Raw genomic sequence first — 25,723 nt, forward strand, 5'->3', positions numbered from 1 at the left:
ATATATATATTGTATATGAAATCAATGACTTAGTTCAGATTTGCCATATTGTGCTGATTGATCGTTTTCTACTTTGGTAGATTATTTAGTAATATTTAAAACAATGTTCCCTATGTTAAGGAAATTCACAATCATTTTCCAGAACTGCCAAATTGTACATGGAATGAGAGACTGGTGCTTTGGAGCGGGGGTGGACACCTGGCCCTGCCTGACAAATCTCACCTAGCCTAATCCCTACTGACCCCTCCCCCACTGCAAAACTGTAGTGCACTGGAGCTGCTTACCTTGTTTTAAAGTAGTTTTAAATGTCTAAATGGATTCCACTGTTACAGAGCCGGCATGCACGCACAAGTTGGAAACCTACCATGTGCAGTGGTTTCCAGATCACCTTACTGTTCATATGTAATAGTCTAATTTTATCCCATAGATATGTGAGGAGGTTGATACCAGGGGTGTGTAAAATATTCAGTTAGTGGAATTGGCAGAATTATGGCCACTCTGCGTTACTCTTTAAAGCAGAGTTCTGGACAAATTCCGCCAATCGTCACATGACAGAATTTTTCTCCTGTTAGGCTCCAGAATATGCGAGTGAGATTTGGCGTCCCCTAGCGTGATTTTCTAATGCAGGTGCTCATGAGCCTTCGTTGTCAGAGGGCTGCAGTGTGAGTAGATTTGCTGCAGCTCGCGGAGATTTTCTACTCGAGCAGCAGCAAAATCAACTTGAATGACCACATGCTCTTGCGCATAGCATGGTGCTGTTCAAGCTGATTTTTACCGCTGCCTGCACTACTGGCACTAAGTTGCAGCTCGAGCTTCACATTTATCGCCCAGTAGCAGAGTTCCTCTGAATCTGACAGAGTTTTTCTTGAACTCTGTGGAATTTTGCAGAGAGAAACTCTGCTTGGTCCGCCCACCCCAACTGACACTGTGCTTCACACTGTTCTGTGTGAGTTAGCAGGTCTGGTGTTTGTAGTTTCCATTCATGCTTATATGCCTCTGTTGTACCGATAAGTTTGAGGGCCAGTACAAAATAGCTTGGCTTTGAGACGCAAATGCTTTCTGTGTGGGGGGTCCTATTGTAGACCTATGTCATGGATACACACAGTTCGCGCTGTTACTTTACACTGGTTGTAATGACTGCGCTAGCACCACAGATGAGGCCTCGATGGCAGGCCTTCACCCAACACAACTGCCAGGTCAATGTGAACAGCAAAACACACAAGATGATGGACGGAATGTTGCACAATGGCAAAACATTCACCTCCAGTCACAGATCTGGGTTTAATCCATCGTTATTTTGCTCACCAAGCCACCCCAGTTCAGACATGGCCATATGCAAATCAGTCTTGACCCTGTGCCTCATGGGAACAGTCCAGACCGAACTGCCGAGCCATGTCTTCCCTGGACCAGAATCAAGCATCCTAGGGCTGGTTTCTGGCTATCAGCATTCTTCAACCAGGATAGCTTGACTCCAGTGGCATAGTGAGCACGGGACCCACATCTGGGCATACCCTTCCCACATAGGGTGAACAGCAAAACACACAAGATGATGGACGGAATGTTGCACAATTATTTATTTATTTATTCAATTTATAAAGCGCGCTATCACCTAGCAGGCATCCTGGCGCTGGAAAGGTAACTCAAGTGGGGAGCGGGTGCAAGAACCTGGAGAGGCTACTACGTCCTGGGAAATAGCCAGGTTTTTACGCTTTTTCTAAAGGGAAGAATCTCTCTGGGTTGCGTAATTTCCAAAGTGAGCCTATTCCACAGTTTTGCAGCTGCCACCACAAATGCTCTGCCCCCCGATCTGACCTTACGAAACCTTGGAACCATGACTAGTCTAGCCGAAGAGGAGTGCAGTGTTCTTGTCGGGGTGTACCAGTGGAATTTTTTGTGCATACGCACAGGTCCTATCACATGAAGGGCTTTAAAAACAAGGCAGAGAGACTTAAAGTTAACTCTCTGTCTCAAGGGGAGCCAGTGAAGTTCAGCTAAGGCTGCAGATGCTGAGGAGCTTCTAGGCAAGCCTAACACCAGTTTGGCCGCTGTCGACTGTATTCTTTGCAATCTGTTCAGCAGGAAGTTAGGGGAGTCCAGTAGGAGAGCATTGCAGTAGTCGAGCCTACTGAGAATTGTGCATCTGGCCACCTGTGCACGCACCTGAGAGGGAAGTAGTGGGGAGATTTTTCTGAGAGATCTGATGATCGCAAAGAAGGAGGTCGTAGTCTTTTTAACCTGACTTTCCAGAGTAAGCTTGTCTTCAAATATAATGCCCAGGTTGCGGACTCTGGTAGCCGGCTGAATTGAGGACACAGTACTCGAAGGCCAAAAGTTGCTAGGAAGGCGAGGAGAAATCCTGTTAGCCGCACAGAAGATCACCTCAGTCTTTCCTGCGTTGAATTGTAACGAGTTATCCTGCAGCCAGCAGGCCGTGTCCTGCAAACAATTGTGAAAAGCTTCCACTGTAGTTGACTCCTGTCCCTCAAATGACAAGATCAACTGAGTATCGTCTGCATAATTTACAATATCGATATTATATGCCTTGATAACAGCAATCAGAGGTTTTAGGTACACATTGAAAAGAATAGGGATGATAGCTGAGCCCTGAGGCACCCCATGCAGCACCTTGGAAAAGGCAGATTGAAAGGGGGGGATACCGCCTGATGTCTGCCCTGTAAGAAGGAGGGGAACCACCTCAAGGCGGAGCCCCTAACCCCACACTCACTCAGCCATCTCAACAGAATCCCATGGTTGACCGTATCAAAGGCAGCAGACAGGTCACGCAGAATCAATGCAGCTGCCTGTCCCCTGTCCGCCCGCCTCTGAAGCTCGTCCATGACGGTAAACAGGGCTGTCTCGGTCCCATGAGCTGGCTGAAAGCCAAACTGAGCATCTCCCAACAAATTGTGATGTTCAAGATAGGAAGAGAGAGTCATACTAACAGCCCGCTCTACAATTTTGGCCGGGAATGGTAACAAAGAGATAGGTCTGTAGTTTTTAGAGCATTCGGGATCAAGGGAGGGCTTCTTCAGCAAGGGGGAGATTAAAGCTTGCTTCCACTGAGGAGGAACCGCCCCACTGATAAGTGACTGGTTCACAATCAGCTGTAGGGTGGGGAACAGATCTTCATTGTGCTCTTTCCAGATCTTATGTGGTACTGGGTGAAGGGGAGATCCAGAGGAGATGCCCTGAGCCAAGCTGTCGAACTCCTCCACAGTAAGGGGTGTAAACCCACGGAGTGGTTCAGGGGCTTCGTCACAGAGGCCACTGACAGCATCCTCTGAGGCGTCCACCTCGTGCATGATAGTGCAATCTGTGGCCAGGCCAGGAATCCCTGCAGCTAGCTGACCACTCATAAGATCGTCAATGATCAGCTGCATCTTATTCTGAAAGAACCCGGCCAGGTTCTCGCAGAGTTTTGGCGAGGGTGTAATTACATTCTTGGAACAGTTGGGGTTGATAAGACTGTCCAGAATGTTGAATATGCTTCTAGAGCTGTTAGAGGCGTTAAAGATTACCGAGGAGAAGTGATCAGCCTTTGCCCTTTTAATCTCAATCTTATACTCCCCAATTTTCTCTTTCCATAGCAGCCTGTCAGTCTCCTTATAGCCTCGACTCCATCTCCTTTCTGCCTGTTTACATGTGAGTTTGAGCTTGCTCAGTGTGGTGTTAAACCAAGGGGCAGAGTTTCTGCTCTTAACCCTGTTGGTTTGCAGAGGAGCACAGGAATCCAATGTAGATGTATTATTATAGCACAATAAGGCGTAGTTATCTGTGACTGTCAGATCAGACGAGAAGCAATCCTTGACCTCGAACACAGGGCCCCAGCTCTTCAAGCGCGTCAGAGCCCTCCAGTCTCTGCTGGTATATTCAGTCAGAGGGCGAGAGACCAGACTCTGAGGGGGCTGTGATTCCGCGAAAAATGTTATCATTGAGTGATCCGTCCAGTCGATTGGCAAAATGTCCCCAATATGCAGGAGGAGGGGGGTGGAGAAAATAAGATAGAAGATGTCGGGCCCTGTGAGTGACCTGCGAAACCAACTGGTGAAGGCCCAGACCTTTACAGGAGTTGAGCAGGTTATATAGCCCAGGGGGAAGTGATGGCAAAACATTCACCCCCAGACACAGATCTAGGTTTAATCCATCGTTATTTTCCTCACCAAGCCACCCCAGTTCAGACATGGCCATGTGCAAATCAGTCTTGGCCACTCATGCAAAGGCGCCCGCGCATGCACGTTTGTCAGGAAGACGTGGCGAGAAACTGGGAAGAGGGAGCCCCGGGACGCTGCATGTGAGGTAAGTCATTTTAATTCATTTACCATTGTTTTAAATCGTTGCCAGGGCATTTAGAAGAGGGCGGCAGGGAGACGGGTAGCAGGCTACTTCGCTCCGCCATGGTGTGTGCGTAGTGTTGCCTACTTCGCCTACTTTGCGAATCGCGAAGTAGACAACACTACGCACACTCCGTGGACGGAGCGAAGCCCTAAGCCCACCCTTACTGGACAGCATCATCTGTAATCGCGATTCAAACAAAAGATGAAACATGTATGGAATACATTGTCGAAATATGTAGGTTTCAGGGACATTATAGTTCAAATCGTGAGCTGTGCTGTCCGCAGTGTAAACTGCCATCCAGTGTTCGTTTGGACTTGCAAGATGAATTTGGTTATTGTTCTAAACCTATAACTGATATAAAACAAGTTCTTGAAGCAAGGATACTAAAAGGATATTGTGTAGGTTTGAGGGACGTTACACTAAGTTTCGTTTTGCACTCTGCAATTAATGAATGAAGAGTCAATTTAATTGTGAGCCCTGATGACCGCAGTGTAGGCAGGAGGCAGCGTTTAGCAAGGGCCCATGGCCACATGGCGTTGAGTAGAGCTGCGCAGTATTTGCAATTCAGCGTGTGTGCAGCCAGAGATTATAAGTGGTGCACTGAGTTAGTGGTACCTGAAGCAACTAGCTTGTGTGGAACCTGCGATGGGCCTGGGCAGACCACACTGGGAGCAATGTTTTTTGCCTAGTGAATTCTGCCTTAATAAGGCCACGTGGCGATGATTTATGGTGCACTGAGTTAGTGGTACCTCTGGCGCTCAGCGTGTGCGCACCCTGCGATGATGCGTGGTCCGGACCGGCCGCACTGGGAGCAATGTCTTCTGTCTGAAGAATTGTGCCTTAATAAGGCCACGTGGTGATGACTTTTGGTGCAGTGAGTTAGTGGTACCTGAAGAACTCAGCGTGTGTGCACCCTGCGATGATGCGTGGTCCGGGCGGGCCGCACTGGTACAATGTCTTTTGCCTACTGGAATGTGTCATGTGCAATCACCATTCTACCTGAATCGTGCGCCCTGCTGTCCTCAGTGTAGATTGAATGCAGTAGTCAGCACAGACATCGAGGAATGCTTTTTGTCACGTCCTTTAACAAAATCTGAGGACATAGAGCACAATTGTCTCTGCATTAGGTAAATCAAGGCTAAATTCAATGCTGTCCATAGTATAGATCCAAATCTGAATTCAAGTTGTGAACTCTGCTGTCCGCAGTGTAGATCGAAGGCAGTAGTCGATACAGGCATAAGTCTGTGGTGCTGTGCGCTGGGTTCACAGGGGGCCTGTGTCGAGGAGGCCCCTCAGTCATGGCGTCAGCCACGTGGCAGGGTTAGGGCCGTCGCTCTGGCAGGCTCTTTTGGCTTCGCACGAGCGAACCACGCCCATGGCATGGCCTATATATTTATACTCTTACGCTGGAGTTGCGTACATTGGACCAGCCCACTCCGCTTCCGCTTCAAGGGGGGGACAACACAGCTACATGACCAAGATATTCCCAAGTGTATGAAATAATATGGTTGCGTCCAGTGTGCAGTACACCACACATATCAATACTATATCGCCATATGGAAAGTTTTGTTGTTTGTATAGTGAGTTGGTTACAGCATATCACCGGTACACTTGGATTTGTGTGAATTATTGTTGATATGCGAGTTGCCTCCCTTACACATAGTTGGTTGCCACATCTCTGAACATTCAGCTATTGTGCAGTTGAGGAGATATGGTGTTTTGGGAAGGTCAGTTGTCCTGTTTGCGCTGCCTCTCAGGGAGTAGGGGGGAGTGGTCCAGAGGGGAAGGTTCTGGTGGTGGTGACGCTGGGTGTTGTGGCTTTGATGGATGTCGGAGCTGCATGATTAGTACCTCTACCACATATTTGTCTTTATATATGGGTGTGAATAGGATTTAATTCATGCAGTAGATAGTTGACCTTCTTACACCAGTTAAATGTTGATGTTAATTTGGTACTGCTAAGAGGGGCTATTGCCTGTTTTAGGAAGTACTGTGGATTTAGCTGGTTGTTGAAAATATGGGGAAGTGGTGTTTTTTTTTTTTCAACGGGAATGCCTACTTTGTATAACATTAGTGTTAGTTGTGGTTCTGGTTTATGGCAATTTTGTTGGTGGAATGAATCAATAGAAGAGTGGTGATATGTGCAGTTTTTACTAGGTTGAGAATGGGATGATAATTAAAAAAGACAGAAGAAACCAGATATGCTTAATGAACATTATGATTATAAATTAGCATTTAAAAACCTTTGATTCACTGAAAAAACCATAGGTTTCAGGTATGTTATAGTTAGGAATTAGCATTTTAAAAACCTTAGAAATTCACAGAAAAAACCATAGGTTTCAGGGGTGTTATAGCTAGCTGGACATTTCACTCATACAAAGCCATTGAAATTCCTCCGTTATAGTTAGTTGTACTAACTATAACTCGCGCGCCAGCAATCCACTGCTGATGATGTCACATATTACATCATTCATGACATGGTCAGTGACATCACTGATGACATCTCAAATGACATCACTGATGACATCATCCAGTAAATGTGATTTGGTTCGATATGTAAGTAAGTATCATATTTATATATATAGCAATCTACATTGAAGACTGAGTGGATGTGTAAGTGTCTGGATGGAGGATTTAGTAGCACTGTGATTGACTCTGTAAGTGACTAACTTAAAGTGTCTCACTAAATATATGGGATTGTGATTAAACTGTGTGAATATCTGTATCACTCTGTCTCTTGTTGTGTAAACTACTGTATAAGTTGGTTATTACCTATGTGAAACGTTATATTAGTTTTTAATTAGTTACTTGAGTATTTGTATGGGAATGTTGATAGCGTGTGTGGTTGGGTGGGAGGTGTGTGACTGTTCAAAGATGTTTAAATAGTTAATTTAGTAGGTATATGAGGTTAAGACTGCATGTGAAAACAATTGTTTGGGTGCTTGAATCTCTTTATGGGTGAGATAGTGAGTAAATATATTTCTCAATGATACATGTCCAACAAAGTAGAAATATAAAAGGCAGTGTATGTGACAGTTCTTGTATTTAAATAAGTATATATAAGACTCAGTGATTGTATAAGTGACTGCATGGAAGACTGTATACTTGTAATAATGATTTTATAACATACTAAGTATGACTTTCTATTTATATGAATAAATAAAGTAGTGTTTTCTTAAGTGTGTAGCTGAGTAAATGTGAGTATGATGAATTATTTGCATAAGTGAGTAGGATGACTATATAAGTCAAGAAAATGTGTGCTGGTGGGCAATGTCAATATAGGTGTATAAGTATATTTAATAGTGTTCTATTGATCTTTGTCAGCTTGTATAAGTAAATGTATACGTAAGTGTTTAGATGTGTGTGTAGATCTACAAAGCAGTGAGTGGGTTTTAGAAACTTGTATTTGTGTGGCATTGTTTTAAAGATGGTACTCTATATTTTTTAGTTAATGATGAAAGGTTATACTAGTGTATGATCAGGTGTATCAGATTGTCATGTGGATGATGTCATCAGGGATGTCATCAGTGATCTCATTTGAGATGTCATCAGTGATGTCATTAGTGATGTCACTGACCATGTCATGAATGATGTAATATATGACATCATCAGCAGGGGATTGCGGGAGCGTGAGTTATAGTTAGTACAACTGACTATAACGGAGGAATTTCAATGGTTTTGTATGAGTGAAATGTCCAGCTAACTATAACACCCCTGAAACCTATGGTTTTTCCAGTGAACATATATATATATATATATATATATATGCGATTGACAAAGGCCTCTTGAAGGCTGAAACGCGTCTCTCCTTGTGCTTGGGATTGAGGGCGACCTGATTAAATAAAAAGATGCCGAATCTGGAACCACCTCGAGTCCGTGCCTTCTTCCATAGAGCTTCTGTGGGAGGTGGTTGTTTGTTTCATATATATAAATATATATATATATACAAATGTACATAAATAATGTATTATTAATTTAAAATCCAGTTTCAGGACCACACTCATCGCAGCAGTAGAACCGCCTGACATGTCTGAAACAACTGGCTTCAAAGTGATCAAGACACTTAAGGGCTAATATATTGCTCAGGGGGTTCAAGTAGTGCTCTGTTCTTCGATTGTATGGTACTAGAAGATTGTGGGCAAAATATCATTAGCAATAATATTGCCCCATTGGCGTTAATAATAAAAAAATCTGCACTCCGTGGAACCATGGTTTTGTAGAAGATATTTAGGCCGCTACATTTATCTCAGATGGCACTTTTATTATCAATAATCTGACATAAAACCACTTCACCAGATGCAACTGAGAGCAGCATTTTGCAAAGTTGACAAGCACACATTCATGAATGCTCATTAGCACACCAGCCTTTGGTGCATTTGCAGTATACATTACAGCGTCCTAAGACACGGTGAAGTAACGCACAGGTAATTTCAATGATACATTGCAGGAAGGTAGGATCCTTCTGCATGGTTACTCCCACTTTTTGCCTGGTGCTAAGCTGTTTTTGACTAGTCCGACTGGTATCCTGCTAATCAGGACCTCAGTCTCAATAAAATTGTGATAAAAAAAAATAAGGACCCCAGTCTCTCTGCTTTCTCCCTTAAATTGTTGTGGTCTGTACTTAGGTACATCCCAGATTGGATACTGAGGTACTCTTATCAGTCCCTAGTATATGGTACTAAGGTACCCAGGGCATAGGTACCCCAGAGGTCCCCCATGGGCTGAAGCATGTATGATGCCACCCATGTGAGACCCTTCAAAATGCAACAACAGGCCTACAATTGCATCCTGTGTAAGATGGTGCTAGCACCACTTGCAAAAAATATAAGGTTGCAGCACTTAATACCTAGAAGTCAGCCCTATAGCATGCCTTATCAATATTGAAGGCAGGGTGCTTGGTTCTAAGTGTGAGGGTGCCCCTGCATGAGCAGGACATCCCTACAGCCTACGGAGCCCATTCTCCCGGGTGGTAAGTGAAACAGTCATATACGATATAGAGGGGCACCGCATAATCATGCGATGACCATCTCAAAATTGGCTGAAACGAATCCTATCATGTTTGGTATCATATCCCACACCGTAAACGGTGTGGGAGGTATGATTCCAAGCACTGGAACAGGCCTCCGTTAGGCTCTCAGTGCTCCCGGTGCCAGTCCTCTAGACCCAGACAGCAGAACATGACTGCTGCTGACCAGAGACACGATTCTGCCCTCCTGCTGCTGAGCCAAGCTTGAGCAGGGTAAGGCAGAACAGTAGGTATCCTGTCACAGGGAGGTGTGACCACCTCTCAGACAGGATTTTGTGTATTGGAACCGGGTGGGTGTGCTTGCTAGCGCCACTCAGTCTGCATGATGGGCACATTTGGTGTCCCCTTGCATAGTCCAGTTCAAATCAGCTCTGGGAGCCGTTGGCTCCCACTCTGGCACGAAACTGGGCAAAGGACATGAAAGTAACAAACCCTGTCCAAACCCTGCCCTGGGAGGGTCCCCTCAATTGTCCTAACCCTTTCCTTAGGGTACTTAAGGGCTTATCTGAGTGTAGGTTCCTAGGTTTGTCGTGGGACATGATTCAATTCAGACACCACTTCAACTTTTACCATCTTGGCACTCTGGACTTTGCTTGATTTTTTTGGGACTCAACTTCATTCCCATTTCAGTCTGCTGCATCGTCTGTGCCTGTGCACCATACAGGAACCTTCCAAGACCTGTGGGCATCAAGATACCTGAAGCAATCTCTCTTGAAGTAAAGGAGTCACTTCCCTGCATCTGCAGGCACCACAACTAAGGTGACCAGTCTGCTAATCCTGAGCTCCTACAGATTCTGTAAGGTACAGCAACATAGGTGGTGGTTCTCCACAGCTCTCAAGCCTGCCCTGCACTCTCATCAAGTTTGACGCCAGTATCCCTCCTGGGAGCCGCCCGCAACCATACCCCTGTGCACTGCATCGACTTGCCTTTACAAAGGCTTATTGGCATCCGTCCACCAAAATCTTTGTGCTACAAGTAGCCCCCACAACAAGCATCTGCAGTAACCAAAGTCTTTGTCCACATCGCATTGTTTGCACCATGACTAGCATCTTTTGGTGAGCTGCTTGAGGTCCTCTTATGACTCCAGTGCCTCTGGCCTGTGGGTCCTTTTGAGGGTCACCATTGTTTATTGTGGGCTCTCCTGATAGCTTGGAGTCTGCCCTGACTCCCCTGCTTGCGGTGAGTCCTTTGGACCATGCTGGTCCTGACATTGCACCTTCTTGAACTTCTATGTTGTTTGCAGTTGCCAAGGCTTGTTGGTGCTCCGATGGACACCGACCCCTCAACTCTCGACATCAAAATAGGACAGCTCATGCATGGCTCCTTGTCTACCTCAGCATCGCCTGGTACTCTCATCTACAGAGTCAAGGTCACCGCTAACTCTCCTGCAAGACCTGACATCGGTGGGCATTCGTCTTCCAGATCTCCTGGTCACTCCAGAGTGACTTTGTCCCTTCTGTGTGAAGGTACTTCTCAACTAGAATCCACCTTGATATTCCACCCGACATTTCTCCTTCTCCACAGGTGGCACTTTCCTAAAGTCCTCCATTGGGTACGACTGCGGTTTCTGACACTAGTTCACACCTATGCACTCAGCTTGTTTGCTTCAGGTAGTGTGGGTACTAGGGTATCCATGGGTGGGGTGGCTCTCCAACCTTCTGTCTGCCACTGGGTTTCTTCAGTATCCACTGGGAAGGGTCCTTAATCGCATCGCTGCGGCAGTTATTTTTCCCCTACGCAGCTTTTTTCTAAAAGCCGCGTAAGATGACAAGCTCAGCTCGTCATCCGCACACGCCCCCGTGGCTGCTGATGAGCTGAGCTCGTCATCAGCATCGAACGGGTTAATCTTAATTCCAACCAGGACTTACAGGTTGATTTGTGCGGAGAACACAGTTGTGTTCCCACACTACACACGATCTCCGTGGGGCTCCTAGTCTCTGACCTTGGGTGGTTCCTTGGGTCTCCAGCACTTCTACGTCCTCTCAACCTTGTCTTGATCCCAGTCGTGGTTCTTATTCCACTTTCTTAGTATATGGTTTGGTCCCCCCCTGGGGTCCACTGTGTATTTTGTGCTATTGTGCATATATCCAGGTTGGAGATATTTGTATGTGTTAGAGAGTATTATATAATAAATACATATTTTTATAAATACCTCGTGTTGTTCTTTTTCACTTAATCTATACATCTAAGATTGCATTCTGGTAAAATAAGCTGCTTTACACTCCTTCTGGACTTAGCCTGAAGGTTGCTCTCCACAGCTATCACTTCAAGAGCTTTCTAAGGTTGTCTAAGACCTCTTAAATCACCATAAGAGTTCTCTGGACTGGTGCAGGGTGTCCACTCACATAAGTGGGCATCATATACCATCCAGCCTCTCACATCCATATTTTAATATTTAAATCACACCTGTTCATGCCCACTTTTCTAGTGAACCCTTCCGTGTACACTTTCTAGATTCTAGATTTGTCCTGCATGTTAGTCAGTTACTTTCTTTCTATACAGTTATAACATCCTACTTTACTGAATAAATGAAACATGTAACCTGTATTGGCACAGAAATAACAAGACCTCCGTTGTATTTTTAATTCTTGAAGAAGACCAACCTATTTAGCAATGGCATCTGACCATCAAGCCCCAGCCTCCAAGCAACAGCAACCGGCCTCTAAGGTTAGTATACTTTTTGTTCATTTCTATTTTCTTCATTTTTTCTGGTTTTATAGTGGTGCAGAGAAGGCAATGTGTGTTAAGTACTTAAATCATCATCTAGGCATCCTTTCAGGAGCTTATATTCAACATATATAACAATCACATCAGATATTGCACAATATTTGTAATTAACAATAAGACATGCCATATTAGTTTTTAGACTTTCTTCATTTTGTCTGGTTTTATAGTGGTGCAGAGAAGGCACCAATGTGTGTTAAGTACTTAAATCATCATCTAGGCATCCTTTCAGGAGCTTATATTCAACATATATAACAATCACATAAGATATTGCACAATATTTGTAATTAACAATAAGACAGGCCATATTAGTTTTTTAGACAAAAATAGTCATTAGCAATTATTCAGCACTTTGCAACATTTCAGGAACTTCACATTCTTGTAGATTTTAGCTTAGGTTATTAATTATGTAGCACTGCGAAAGCCCACATTTTTTCAGTTTCATGGGCCACAGATGCAGTCTTAAATATTTCTGTTTTTGAAGTTTAGAGCACTTTGAAAAAGCGCCTAAAAGTGATTGTTTATTTTTAACTATGAAAATTTCCACTATTAATACCAACTACTTTGAAACTTAATTAGAAGAAAGTAACTGATTACTGTGTTCAGTTAACTAAACTGTCCCTTTAGGGTTTTCTTACATGATCTACATACACTTTTAGGGATACTTGAGAGTTAGTGTTAAGTGTGTCTCCCATAGTAAGAAATACAATTTTTCAAATGTTTGTTCTTGTAAAGAAAAAGACATCTCTATGGTTTTTGCATTTGTTTCGTGCACTTTGTCCCGTTGTGAGTTGATTGTATATTGCGAATGCTAGCTCAGGTTTTGCACTTTACCTGGGATCAATAATAGTCAGAAAAGTTTTTGCACCTATCTTTCCAATCCTGTAGTAGTTTTTACTGAGTGGTAAAATATATTGTAAATATGATGCAACACATATTCCTACCTTGGAGTTTTACTTGCCAGGTATGGTGGTACACAGCAAATGAGGTTGTGAGTTATGAACCACTCAAGAACAACCTGTATTTCACTGTATATTACTTTGGAAAATATCCCAAGAAGAGACCTTCAGCAGGAACAAATTTATTTTAGGTGTTGGGAAATCTTCAATGTTTCTTGGTGTTTATAGATAGGGCTGGCAGTAGCAGGCATCGGGCATTTTCCCAGGAGGTTTTTGCAGCTGGGGGTGCCGTTTTTGATACGGGGGGGGCAGTTTTGCAGCAGAGCTGCAATATCTGTCCCCAGTAAAAAAAACAGCAGTGCTTCACACTTGGGACTACCCCTCTCACCCCTCCTCCCCTGGGGGGAAGGTCCGTCAAATTTGCCAGGGCTGCTTTGGGTTCCCAGTCAAACCCTGTTTATAGAACTGCTGAGGGATCTAATGTAGCATAATAAATTAATATATGGTAAGAAATCATGGTTTTATGATGTATAGGTCATTGAAAAAAGCGATGGCAAATATGAATTTCTAATAGTGGATGACTATTTTGCAAAATGGGGTTTACTTTCCTCAGGAATCCAATTGACCTTACTGTTTTCCTCAATTAACAGTGTGAGCACATAGATATGCAGCTTGCCCAGTGTGTCCTCCTGCGATGTTACTTCCACTTATAAAGCTTCAAGCTGCTCGCAAAACAGAGAACATTCGAAAGAACTCAAATCTGTCATAAATAAATATACAGGAAAAATGTATTGTATTTTACTTTTTTAGCATAGTGTTTCCCCAGAGTGCCCTAATTTCAATGTATGTCTCTACTTGCTGCAAAACTTTCATCTGGATCCAAAATGTTACCTGGGTTAACCCCATCGCTGATACACAACATTTTTTGGCTGAGCATGAACATCGTGTAGGTATAGGTCTATCATTCTTCTTTTCAGCCCCTTTTCAACAAAGCAATCGGGGCTTAGATTCGGGGGGGGGGCTGTTTGTGGTGTTAAACCCCCTAGTAAATGAATTTTCTGGTAAATAGTTAGGTCTAGATGCTTTCATTCGGTTATAGTGAGGTGTCTGTCGTATTTCACCAGAGATATTTCATACACACAGATAAAAATGCACACACATTCTCTCCCCTAAAAGTATTTAAAAAATGTGGTTATTTGACAAAATATTGTGTTTTCTCTCACTTTGTACCTGTATCAATTATCATTCATCTTCCCCTTTAGCCACTCTCATGAACACTGCTTGTCATATTATGTATATTAATATTATATGCCGGTGTGATCGTTAGGAAATCTGAACCTCACCCCCCCAATCTTACTGACAAGCTACGTCCCTGCGTGCAATGTAAATGTTGTAGTACTTGTATAGCGCCCGAATCACCCCACATGGGGTCTCCCCGGCACTTGTATGCATACCGCTGTGAAACCCTTCCTCGTTTTTTCCCTGTGAGGTGCCCACTCCTGGGCACCCCCAAGGTGCAGCCAGGCATCCTAGCGCTGTTGGGGTCGTTGTGGAGATTAAGCAAGCTATTGCCCAGAGTTGCAGAGTGGGACCCATGATTAATATAGGCACCGTGTCGAGAATTACCAAGTCCAAAGAAATTGAGCCCAAGACCCGCCGAAGCGGGAATTGAACCCTGGTCCCGTGCCAGACCTCTACATCAGGGTCTGCCGCTCTAATCATTGATTCAGAAAAGGGGGTGGTGATGAACAGAGTGTCTGAATTAAGCAGACCACTCTTACCCAGTCCAAAGATCAGGGCTTGATCCATCACCGTTTTTTAGCTCACTGCACCATCCCAGCTCAGAACTTGGCTATATGCAAATTAGTCTGACCCTGGCCCAGTGCATCATGGGAACAGGGCAGACCAAACTACCAAGCCAATTCTTATACTGGGAAGGAAACAAGCTACCGGGGACCGGTTTCTGGCATTTCAGCCGTCTTCGGCCCGGCTTGCTTGAATCCTGATGGTGCAATGAGCAAGGGACTCAGACACTCTGTTCATCACCACCCCCTTTTGTAAATCGATTTTGGCCACTATAGGTGTGGCAGGGTATACTCAGACATGAGTCCCTTTCTCACTGCTCCATCAGGATTCAAGCAAGCCGGGCCGAAGAGGCTGAAATGCCAGAAACCGGTCCCCGGTAGCTTGGCTCCTTTCTGGTAAAGAATTGGCTTGGTAGTTTAGTCTGCCCTGTTCCCATGATGCACTGGGCCAGGGACAGACTGATTTGCATATAGCCAGGTTCTGAGCTGGGATGGGGCAGTGAGATAAATAACGGTGATGGATCAAGCCCTGATCTTTGGACTGGGTAAGAGTGGTCTGCTCAATTCAGACACTCTGTTCATCACCACCCCCTTTTGTAAATCGAGCTCTAATCATTGAGCCACACTTCTCCACGCTTCAACCAATCTGTTATCAAATTGTGTCATGTACTTTTCAGTTGTTAATATGAGCATGAAACATTTGTTTGGGCTCCCAGTCAGAAAGGCTTGTTAGAGTATGTAAAAGAGTAATACAGGACTACTATTTTACGTACACTTTCATGTCTTTATGAATCATACTGAAATTTCTAAACTCTCTGTTAGTAAAAGTGAAAAATCCTTTCTATTTCTACTCACCGCACATGCATACTCCTTGAACAATCTCATTTTATTCTGGGTTTACATGTTTTGGGATCAGTTCAAAAAGGTATGTATGAGTATGTAAAATAATACTACAGGAGTACCACTGTACTCTCTCCTTAGCGCTGACGGGCTCACATACCTTTCCACCATAGCGCAAAGGTGTCTGAGTCATGTCCAGTAAAAATACTATGCCTAGCCAAACTTTAAAGATGATCATACCTTGGGTGTGTGTTGTATAGTCTGTGCTATAAAGGAAGAGCAAACCAATAAAAAACTTGCAAACTTGGGCAACAGAATCAGCTGAAGTCAATGGCCAAAAGAGTTCATTCCTAAACTGAGAAAACATAGTCCAGATATTTAGGTGTCTATGATATAGTAGACATTGAATCAAACCATTAGAATTAAACACAATCAGGTGTTTAACCATGTTGCCATGTGGTCCATGTTGTTTGAATAACCTGTGTGCATGTTAACGTGTGCATGTTAACTTTTCTGTCAGAAAACAATCAGAAGAATGTATCCATAAGCTGTAGAATTTGTTCTAATGGTAAGTAAATTACAGAAGAGTAGTGGAGCTGTGAAACACTACAAACTGCACACTGGGCATATGTGTGGCTGATTGCTTTTCTCTGTACCCCTACTGATGTGTTTTATTCTTTAAAAATATACATAAAGTGAATGAAATATCTTTATTTTTCTACCCCTGTTTTTTATTATGTTTTTATCGATTTTGTTACCCATGATTGTTTTTTATCCATTCAATTGGTTTATTTATTTGCTTTTATGATTTGATTCAATCCGTTGTATCATAAACGCCTGTTTCATGAATGCAGTATGATACAGCACACATGTAAAGTTAGATAAGTTTGGAGAAATAAAAGCATTTCTCTTTTTTATGCCTGCCTCAAAGAGGCATTGGGGCATATTACCAAGGCGGGCGATATGTGATTATCGCCGCTTTAGCGTCCGTTTTCGGCCGCTAAGCGGCGATAATTTTATCGCCCTATTAGCAAGCTGTCGCTAACAGCAGTTAGCGACAGCTTGTAGGCGATAGTGAGCGGTTTGGGGCCGCTTTGCATGTCAGCGATATTTATCGCGAATGACATGCAAAGTTGGCGTACCCAACCTGTTAGTGACTGAAAGCAGTCGTTAACGTCGCTATCGCCTATTAGGAAGGCAGGCGTAGCGATGGAAATATTCGCTCTAAGCGCGAATATCTCCAAAAACGAACGCCTGCTCAGACCAGTTCTGAGCCATAATATCCAATGGGAGGTGGATATAATGGCTAAGACCCTGTTAGCGATAATACGTTATCACCGTAAATATTACCGCTTTTGAGATAAACGTTGCTAATAGCGCGTTAGCTCAGCGATAATATCCGACGATTGCCGCTAAGCCTACTAGCGATAAATATCGCTAGTTGTTGGTAATATGCCCCTTTATTCTTTGGTGCTAAACCTGGTCTACTATTGTTGCTAGCTAGGGCTTTGCAATCAGAAACCATTGGTGGTTCCATAGGAATACCCATGTAATACCCAGGGAACTCCCCCTTAACCCAAAGTAATGCAAGACAAAGCAAAGCGCTGCCTTGCAGTACTTTATGGGAACTTTCCAGCCTAAAACACATTTTGCACTGGAGAGTAAATTCCAAATAAACATTATGCACAAGTGATGCAAACCCGGTGCAAACGGTTAGTAGCTCTGCCCCAGTATATGAAAACCACGGGCGTTCTGCTGCCAATGAGAGCTGTTCGCGTTTGCCAATTCGGTGCTTTCACATGAGCGATTGAGTTGACCCCCAAATCACCTTTGATGAACAGGATGAGCGCATACAATTGTTTTCGAGCAATGCAATAGGCAGCACAGACAGTCGACTTCATCGATGAAAAATGCCCGACTCTGCCTACTTTCTCTCACTGTGCATCAAATACCAGCTGGATAAAATCCTGTCTGTGTTTTCAAAGAAAACTGCTGACATGTTAGCTTCGGCTGGCTAACCTTGCCACCGCACGTGACTTTGCTGTGTCCACGTGAGAGCCTCTTTTTTTTTGTAAACATTTTTAATGTATTCTTACAAGCCAGTCCTACTATAGAAAAACATCGCACTAATTCAAATGAAATGAAACCTATGTCCAAGGTTGAGAACCTTTGGAACTATCATTTTCATCTTTCAGAAAGAAGATATACACTCTTACTCAGTAATGAGGTTCTCCTATCCAGAGTCAGTCTGAGATTGAAAATAGGCACTGGCCCCAAAATAAAAGTGGTCCCCATTAGTACATTAGAAAGCTAAAAAAGCGGTCCCTGTTTGCAAATTTGGGCAGTTGCGACCTGGTAAAGACACACTGTGTAAGTGTTTTTCAAGGTATGGAAGTCTTCATACTGCTTGCTGCAGGCAACGTTTGTTTTAATATCTGATAAATCAACAGGAAATGCCAGCAAAGTAGACCATAAAACAAGTCCATCAACAGCAAAACATGTGGGCCCTGCCTGAAAGCCCTATAGGCCACTCCGACCCTGATCATATCCAGTGGCGTCACTAGGGTTGGTGTCACCCGGTGCTGGTAACTCATGGTGTCACCCCCTCACGACTTACCGCATGGACCTCCTCTGCTCCGAGTCCACCAAGAAGGTAGGCCGACACAGTCATGCGTCAGATCTTCCAAATACACAGTGCTGCCTTGTGCCCACCATCTTTTTTTCATTCTATATCTGATTTATCCGAGGGGATTCCCTAAGCAGAAGAAACCATGGAGCACATACGATAATAGATTAGATACATAGCTAGGTGCTGCTCCCGACACAGACGCTTCATATAGCGATAGCGAACACCAGGCAGCTCTGAAAATAAATCGCTCCTTGACACGTCTTTAAAGCTTCCTTCCTTTTTATAGCACTGTGACTGTCTTGGGCCGGCCTTGGGGACTGGGAGTCTAATGCGATTGCGATGCGATCTGATTGTGTTTGTGTGCCACATTCAGTCCTGCCAAGTGTCACACATCTCGCGTCACACTAACGCATTAGTAATCTCAAGAAACTATAACGCATGCCCTAAGGTAACTATAACTCATGCCCTCGCTATGCACTGCTAATGACCCACATTACTCATGACATCTTCAATGACATCATTGATAATATCAAGGCAACATTTGCAATGAAATTATTGGTGAGAAAACTGCGCGTGGTGGGGCACGAGTTATAGAAGACTGGGCTATTCTTATCACTGTGCGGTCTGATGAGACATTATGGGTAATTAGCAGGCTCCCTAATTTAGACTATTTACGAAGGCACCCTCAGTGATGGGATTAGTAGTAGTACATATTAGGCAAGCACTTGCTCCAATCATGCCCAAACCTATTCAGCTCAAGTTAACTCGAGAGAATTTAATCAGTCAAGGGCACTAATAATTTGAGGAGGGACACCCCTCTCCCTCCCCTCCCCACCCACCAAACACATAGAAAAAAACATGAATCCCTATTTTTCCTGCAGTTACAGTTCAAACCTTATCAATGAGATTGACGATATATCAAAGGGAAGCACTTTCTGAAGTGATGCCACTAGCCAGGCAAGTCAAGTCCACTAAGGTTAATTTACTCAATCGATGAAAGTAACAGCATCATATTGGCATTCACAAAAAATATAATAAATATGGCTGGCAACAGGTACTCAGGATACTTAACCCACTCTTACCCTAGGCACTTCTTCATTGATACTTTTAAATAATGCGAAGCATCACAAGGAAGTACACTGACCTCTAAGATGTTTCCAATTTAAATATTAATTCTATACACTATCTTCATACACAAGTACATTGCTATCTACAAATAAAAAATGTTTCCCCAAACATAATATCGCTGTGTTACAGCGTTAAAGCACTGTGAGTAAGTCTAACTTTACTTCAATATCTCCTTTCAAGGGGAGAAATAAAACCACTCACATTTTATCTGGGGGCTTTTCTACAATACAGCTCTGGCAGTGCCCAATGAATCACTTTTTCTACTACCAAAGAGTGGTCACAGCAAAAATGAACTTCCTGTTCTGCAGTCAATACCAAGGCCTGTATTCCTAAGTCTCACTCTTTCCAATACTGCCGGACAATCAGCCGAGCGCTTACACAACAATGCACAAATTCAGTAATAAACACCATGCCTTACCTTACCGTGGGGATGGGGGCAGGCTGAAGTTCCTCATGCGTGAAACGCTCAAAATAACCGGTCAGATTTCCTTTATGGGTGAGGAATGACGTAAAATGGTGGAAACAAAACCAAGGTCATGAGAGTAACAGAAATTCGAAATCCCTGGCCATTCTTTCAGACTGCTGGTAATCGATCTCCATGCCTGGCTTTATTATTCAATAGGTATACTACACCACGTATCATCAAGGTCCCTTTAGCGGTTCATTGATGTTCAGCAATCACGCAATTGTACATTTGAGCACAAGAGGAAATATGACAGGAGAGTCTAAGAATATGTCTGTAATAGGGCTACGTCACCAAGGCCGCCCTTTTTATTATGATAAAGTGCTCGAAGTGCCCTCATGCAGACTGATACCCACTGCCACATCCTATTTATTAGGTGGCTAACGTCATCATTTCAATAGACTTAAAAGCAAATTCGGCACTTGAATAATGTTTAACACCTTCTTGCCGTGCATGCGGACTTTCTTAGCATTCACTAAAGCATTATGTTCTCCAGTGGTATTATTATTTGAACCGTCAGAGTTTTTAATACTTCAGCAATATCACAGAAGTATTCTCTAAACGAATCCTTTTGTTTGCAGAGCGAACCACTCAGGAAATGTGGATATTTTCTGTTCTTACCGTTGTTTCGTGTCAAAAAAGTCTATTCAAGCTCTTAGAACTTCTACATTTTGGTTGACATTTGAAAGCACAGGTTAGTTGGCAGCTCTGCTCGTTACGTTAGGTCATATCTGTCCCGTCTACAGGGAGATGGCTGAATGTTTGCAGCACACGCACACTCCCCTGGCCTGCCGAAACTGTCTCTTCTCCAAATCTCTGTCCGACGTGGTGCTGGCGCACGACCGCCGCGTCAGAGGACGGAGCACAGCGCGCGGGGGCTGTCCCAGGGCCGTCATTGGTAGCGCTAAAGATTGGCGGCCCTGGGACCCACAGCGAGCCAGCGTTACCAGATTGGTGTCACCCCATGATGGGGTGACACCGGTGCGGTCCGCACCTCCCGCACCCCCCTAGTGACGCCACTGATCATATCACTGCAATCGGGTAATTAGCCCTCCTCGTCCAGTCCCACAATGCCTTGCCCTTTCATTTTGCAATAGTGTTGCAGTAATCCACGCCTCCATGCTCCCCAATGCCTTCTCAAATTTACCATGGTGTATTCTGCTAATAAACACCACAGTTTCCATAAACCAGTATAGATTGCTACACCACTGATTCAAACAAACATTTGCAATGCAATAGGTTTCTCATTAACAAGAGTTTAAGCTGTTGGCAGTGCAATAGCTTAAACTCTTGCAAATGTGGGACCTATTTCATTGCAAATATTAGTTTTTTTACTAACACCCATGCGGCACTTTCACATTCGTGAATGCCACGCTCCTTTCTTTAAACACGCGGCGTCTAAAGAAAGGGGCGTGTCCGACATTAAAGTGAAACCGCGGTATGAGGGCTTTAACAAAAAAAAGCATCTGTTTGACAAGTTGACAAACAGATGTTATTTTTTGATAAATGCGCCCATGCTTCAATGTCCCTGCGTACTTTTATTTAGACGGGGTTTGTGTAGAGAAAGGGGCACAGCCTCTATGAATGTGAAAGCCCAGCATGGGCGCTAGTAAACAAAACAAATGAATAAATAAATAAGCACAGCCACTAAATGCTGGCTGCGCAACTAAAATAGATAAATTAAAAAGCAGCCGCTATAGTTAAAGCGGACCGCCATTAGTAAAAATTAAAATAAAAGCGGGTGGAACAAGGGAAGAGCATAAAATAAAATAGAGCTCCAAGTCTTATAAAGCAGAGCATGTAACAAGACCAGTAAAAGGTCCAGTCATTATGGGAGGTAACAAGTGCAGACAAGGCGGTACCAAAGAGGGACTAACAATCCTAATAACGACTCGAAAGCCAGCGTTTCCAAAGGACAATTACCCCAGCCAGTTAAAAATATGGGTGCAGAGTGTGCGGGGCTTCAAAGCCATACTCCAGTATGGTATGCTTCGCAGCAGCTCATGCACAGCCCAAGCTCAACCTAAAAAGGTACCTTGGAACTGCCTTGTTTCTGGAAAATATCTCTCAATGCCAACAGCAATGAAGGTTAATAACATGTTTACAGTATCTAGTGACCTGTAGGTCTCACCATAAAGACAAAAGGGTCAGTCTATGGGACATCCCCAATCGAGTGCTCACTGTCTCATAAAATTGTCTCATTACACGCCATCCAGTACTGTTGTATTTTAGGGCACAGCCATAATAGGTGGTAGAATGTGCCACTTGATGTCCTTCTGATTTGAAATTGGATGAGTGTAAAAACTATTTTTTTTACCACTCCTGTCATATCTCCACACAAAATTTGAAAAATCTCCCAGCATTTCCCCAACGATTCAAGAAAGTTCATGTGGCGTCTGCGTTAAGCATGGGCGAATTTTGCGAATCTCGCGTTCGCGAATTTTGCGGATTTGCGAACTCGCAATTCGCAAAATTCACGAATTCTCGCGAATTTGCGGATTTTTTTTTTGTGTTCGCGCGGGTTTCTGCCAGTTCGCAAGGGTTTTGTACAATTTCGCAAACGCGAACTTACCTGTCGGGTCGCATGTTTTGCGAACTTGTTGTTTCTACGTGTCCAGCCTGTTTGGGACACTCTTCTTCATCACTGCCACTCTCTGTCACCACTGCCACTCTCTGACTACTCATGCCACCCTCTGGCCCACCCATGCCACCCTCTGTTTCATCACAGCACCCTCTGGTTGTCCAGTCAGTGTACATTATTGTGGCAAAGCAAAGCACACCTTCCCTACCTCAAGTGACCTGAATTAATTTGGGGCTGATTAATGTGTCACAGAATATTTTTTTAGCTGGCACCTGCTTCCTTAGTGCTTCCTGATTAGTGATCTTTTGCACTTGCTAAGTGCTTTCATTGTTGCAAAATTAGTTACAACACCTGCCCTGCCCCAACTGACAATAATGAATTAGGGGCTGATTAATGGATTTGAACTTCCAGCCTGGCTCCTGCTTGTCTCCCTTAGCTGTAATTCAGGACCTTTGTGGCATATGTGTAACTATTCTGAGGTTCAGAGCAGGGTCACATAATAGTTGCAAGTAGGCAACTGAACTCTGGAGGGGCCCCTCAGGAAGCACTACAGGAAATGGCTACTAATGATGAGCCTGAACTTTTGAACCTGGTAAGTAGTTTCAGTTTTGCTAAGATCGTATTTCTGCAATTTAGCGCTTATTCGCGGGGCGCGAAGTTGTACTGGTGAAGCCGCGAACTCACGCGAACAGTGCGAGCAAAATCCGCTGCTCGCGGATTTGCGGATTTTGCGGGAGATTCGCGAATCTCGCGGATTGCGAATTTACCGAAAATCCGCAAAATCCGCGAGCGAAACGGATTTTCCGCCCATGCTTAGTCTGCGTGTACAGAGGGATGGGGGTAAGTGAGGAGGAAAGACCATATGGTAACAAGAGCATGAGACAAAACGTGCAACATATCATAGCAGCTTGAAAAGCTAACTCATGAAGATATTACGCCCTCCCAGATAGCACCTTCTTTCGGGCACATTATAGCCTCCTGTTTTTGCAGCAAGTACAGAAATGCTGAAATTTATTGTATTGGGAATGTATTTACACGTAAAAATAAGGGCTTCCTGTCAGTCCTCTTCATTCAAGGACTCCACTTCTTCTTCTACCGTTATACCTTCGGTTTTACAATGCTGCCTTGGCCCTCATCTGTTCAGAAGGAATATAACTCTACCATGGGGTATATTCCAGAAAAGTCTCCCTGTTGTGATATATCTATTTAGGGTACAGCGTAGCTGAAAGTAAACCAATAATTGTGTCTTTCACATCACATGCTCCAAACTCAACTTGAACAAGCATTGGCATAGCCAATGGGTCTCGCTTTTGGAACCTTATAAGTATTTAGTTATGCAGCACAATATCCTCGGTGCAACAACATCAACTGTTGCATGGCTAAACACTTATAAGGTCCCAAAGGCGAGACCTATTGGCTATGCCAATGTCATCATATATGCAGTAAAATTATTGCCCAAGACCTGTAAAGCTGATGGAGATGTATTTATTGTTTTCATTTAATTATTCATTCATTTATTTGCCAATAAAGTATCCTGATGATGTTCAAACTGCAACTGACTGAATGAAATGTATTTTGACTTAGAATTACTTTCTGTGGAGACATCTCTGTACTTTTCAAATAACCCATTTGAGGGATGAAAACCTCAATTCAACTACATTTTGTGAATGAGAACTGACAGCTCCAGTCCAACAAGCACTCTCAGAGCCCTGCATTGAAGTGTAGGGGCTCTAAAAATCCAAGTGTTATGCAAAGTGTAGCAAATGAGCAACGCCCTTCGGCACAAGAATGGTGTACAAGTAGTGTGTGTCCAGTGGTGCACTGTGCAGCTCATTGTCAACTTGTATGAAAAAGTGAGCCAATGCTCCTGCTGACCGGTTATTAGAGAGTCCCAAATGCAGTGGGAATGCTTTGAAAATCTTCACTTACATGCTATGCAGCTGCCAACTTGGCTGCACCAGCTGGCTGTCAGGTGGTGGATTGGTTCCCGTATTTAGTTATTAGCAGATGGCCATCTGGGGGGCAGAGGTGAGCAACGAGGCGGTAGCATGAAGGCTCCCACTCTGTAGTTACTTCTGGGGACATACAAAAGCCTGAGTGTAGTCTTGGAGTGGTCTTACATGTATGTTGCCCTAAACTACCAAAGAGGACGTTGTTTGAGTAGCTTCCCTCTCCTTACCCTCACAGGGAATTGTCATTTTGACTAAAATTATGCCAGTGACTTCACTGCTGATGTTTTCGGGAATGTTTTAAGTAACTTCCTTCCAAGGGACAGAACTTTGTTTGTAGCAGTTAAGAGTGTGGGGGCGGGGGGAGATCTGGCCATGTCACTGTGTGAGAGAGTGTAGAACATAGCTAAAAAAATAAGTGGGAGGGGTGGGGGAAGTACACATGCACACAGACAGAAAACAACACTTGCAGCTGGGCTGGCTTGAGCCTTGAAGAAGTAAACAAGTGGGAGGGGTGGGGGAAGTGCACACATGCGCGCTAAGCAGCAGCTGGTGGAAAATGGTGATAAAGTAGGAAAAAAGTCACGTTCACCATGATAAAATAGCAATAAGACAGGAACCAAAATCTGTTCACACGGAGGGAAAGGGGGGAGGAGCAAAACCAAGAGGACAATTTTTGCTCCTCCGGGCCGTCGGCTGAGCCCTAAAGGTGTTATTCGACTGCTGCCACTCAATATATCATCTTTTGTTTACTGTTAAAGGCAGTGGGCTGAACCAGCTGGGGAGCCTGTCGGCTTGACTGTCTGGGAGGTTGTTATGCTGGTCCCTAGTTTGCTGCTTCCTGCACTGATACAGCAGGCAGAGGAGTGGCTGAACATATATAATGCAAGGCTTTGGGGGATGGAAGGATTGAATAAGGGAGGGGAATTTTAACAAAGTAGACAAGAACAAGCAGGCTGTGGGCGGTGGCATCCAGCACAGGAGTGAAGGATGGCAAAATAAACATACATAGTGGTGGGAGAGAAAAACACAAAGGTAGAGAAGGAGGGCAGAGCAAGACTACATGGTATTGGAAGAGACAGACGTCAGGGTGAGAAGGGCATGGCCAGGCTTGGCCCGAGGCATTAAACTAGTGAGCTTCTATGAAAGTAATTGGAGTAAAATGCGAGATCACAGGGAGAAGCGCAGTTTAGCACGTTGTGACCACGTGTGTTTGGAGTAAGGGTTTTACGGAAATGTTCACGCCGGCCCCTCCGGTTCAGCAAGGAGGAGACAGGAATCCAAAGCACAATGCTTTGGGGATAGTGTGCAGCAATTAACAAAAGGGGTGGGGGAAGATCTCC

At 44.1% G+C, this 25,723-nt stretch overlaps 1 protein-coding gene across 2 annotated transcripts in view; it reads left to right on the forward strand.

Annotated features, from left to right (window-relative positions):
• The window catches only part of CRYBB2 (crystallin beta B2), a 65,494-nt gene that overhangs the window by 14,712 nt on the left and 25,059 nt on the right, over positions 1–25,723 (forward strand). For both annotated transcript variants that reach the window (XM_086944728.1, XM_086944727.1), the window contains exon 2: positions 11,957–12,029. In XM_086944728.1, coding sequence (XP_086800854.1) covers positions 11,976–12,029 — 54 coding nt within the window. In that variant the 5' untranslated portion in view covers positions 11,957–11,975. The remainder of the gene's footprint in view (positions 1–11,956; positions 12,030–25,723) is intronic.

Source organism: Lissotriton vulgaris, chromosome 11, assembly GCF_964263255.1.
Source record: "Lissotriton vulgaris chromosome 11, aLisVul1.2, whole genome shotgun sequence".
NCBI lineage: Eukaryota > Metazoa > Chordata > Amphibia > Caudata > Salamandridae > Lissotriton > Lissotriton vulgaris.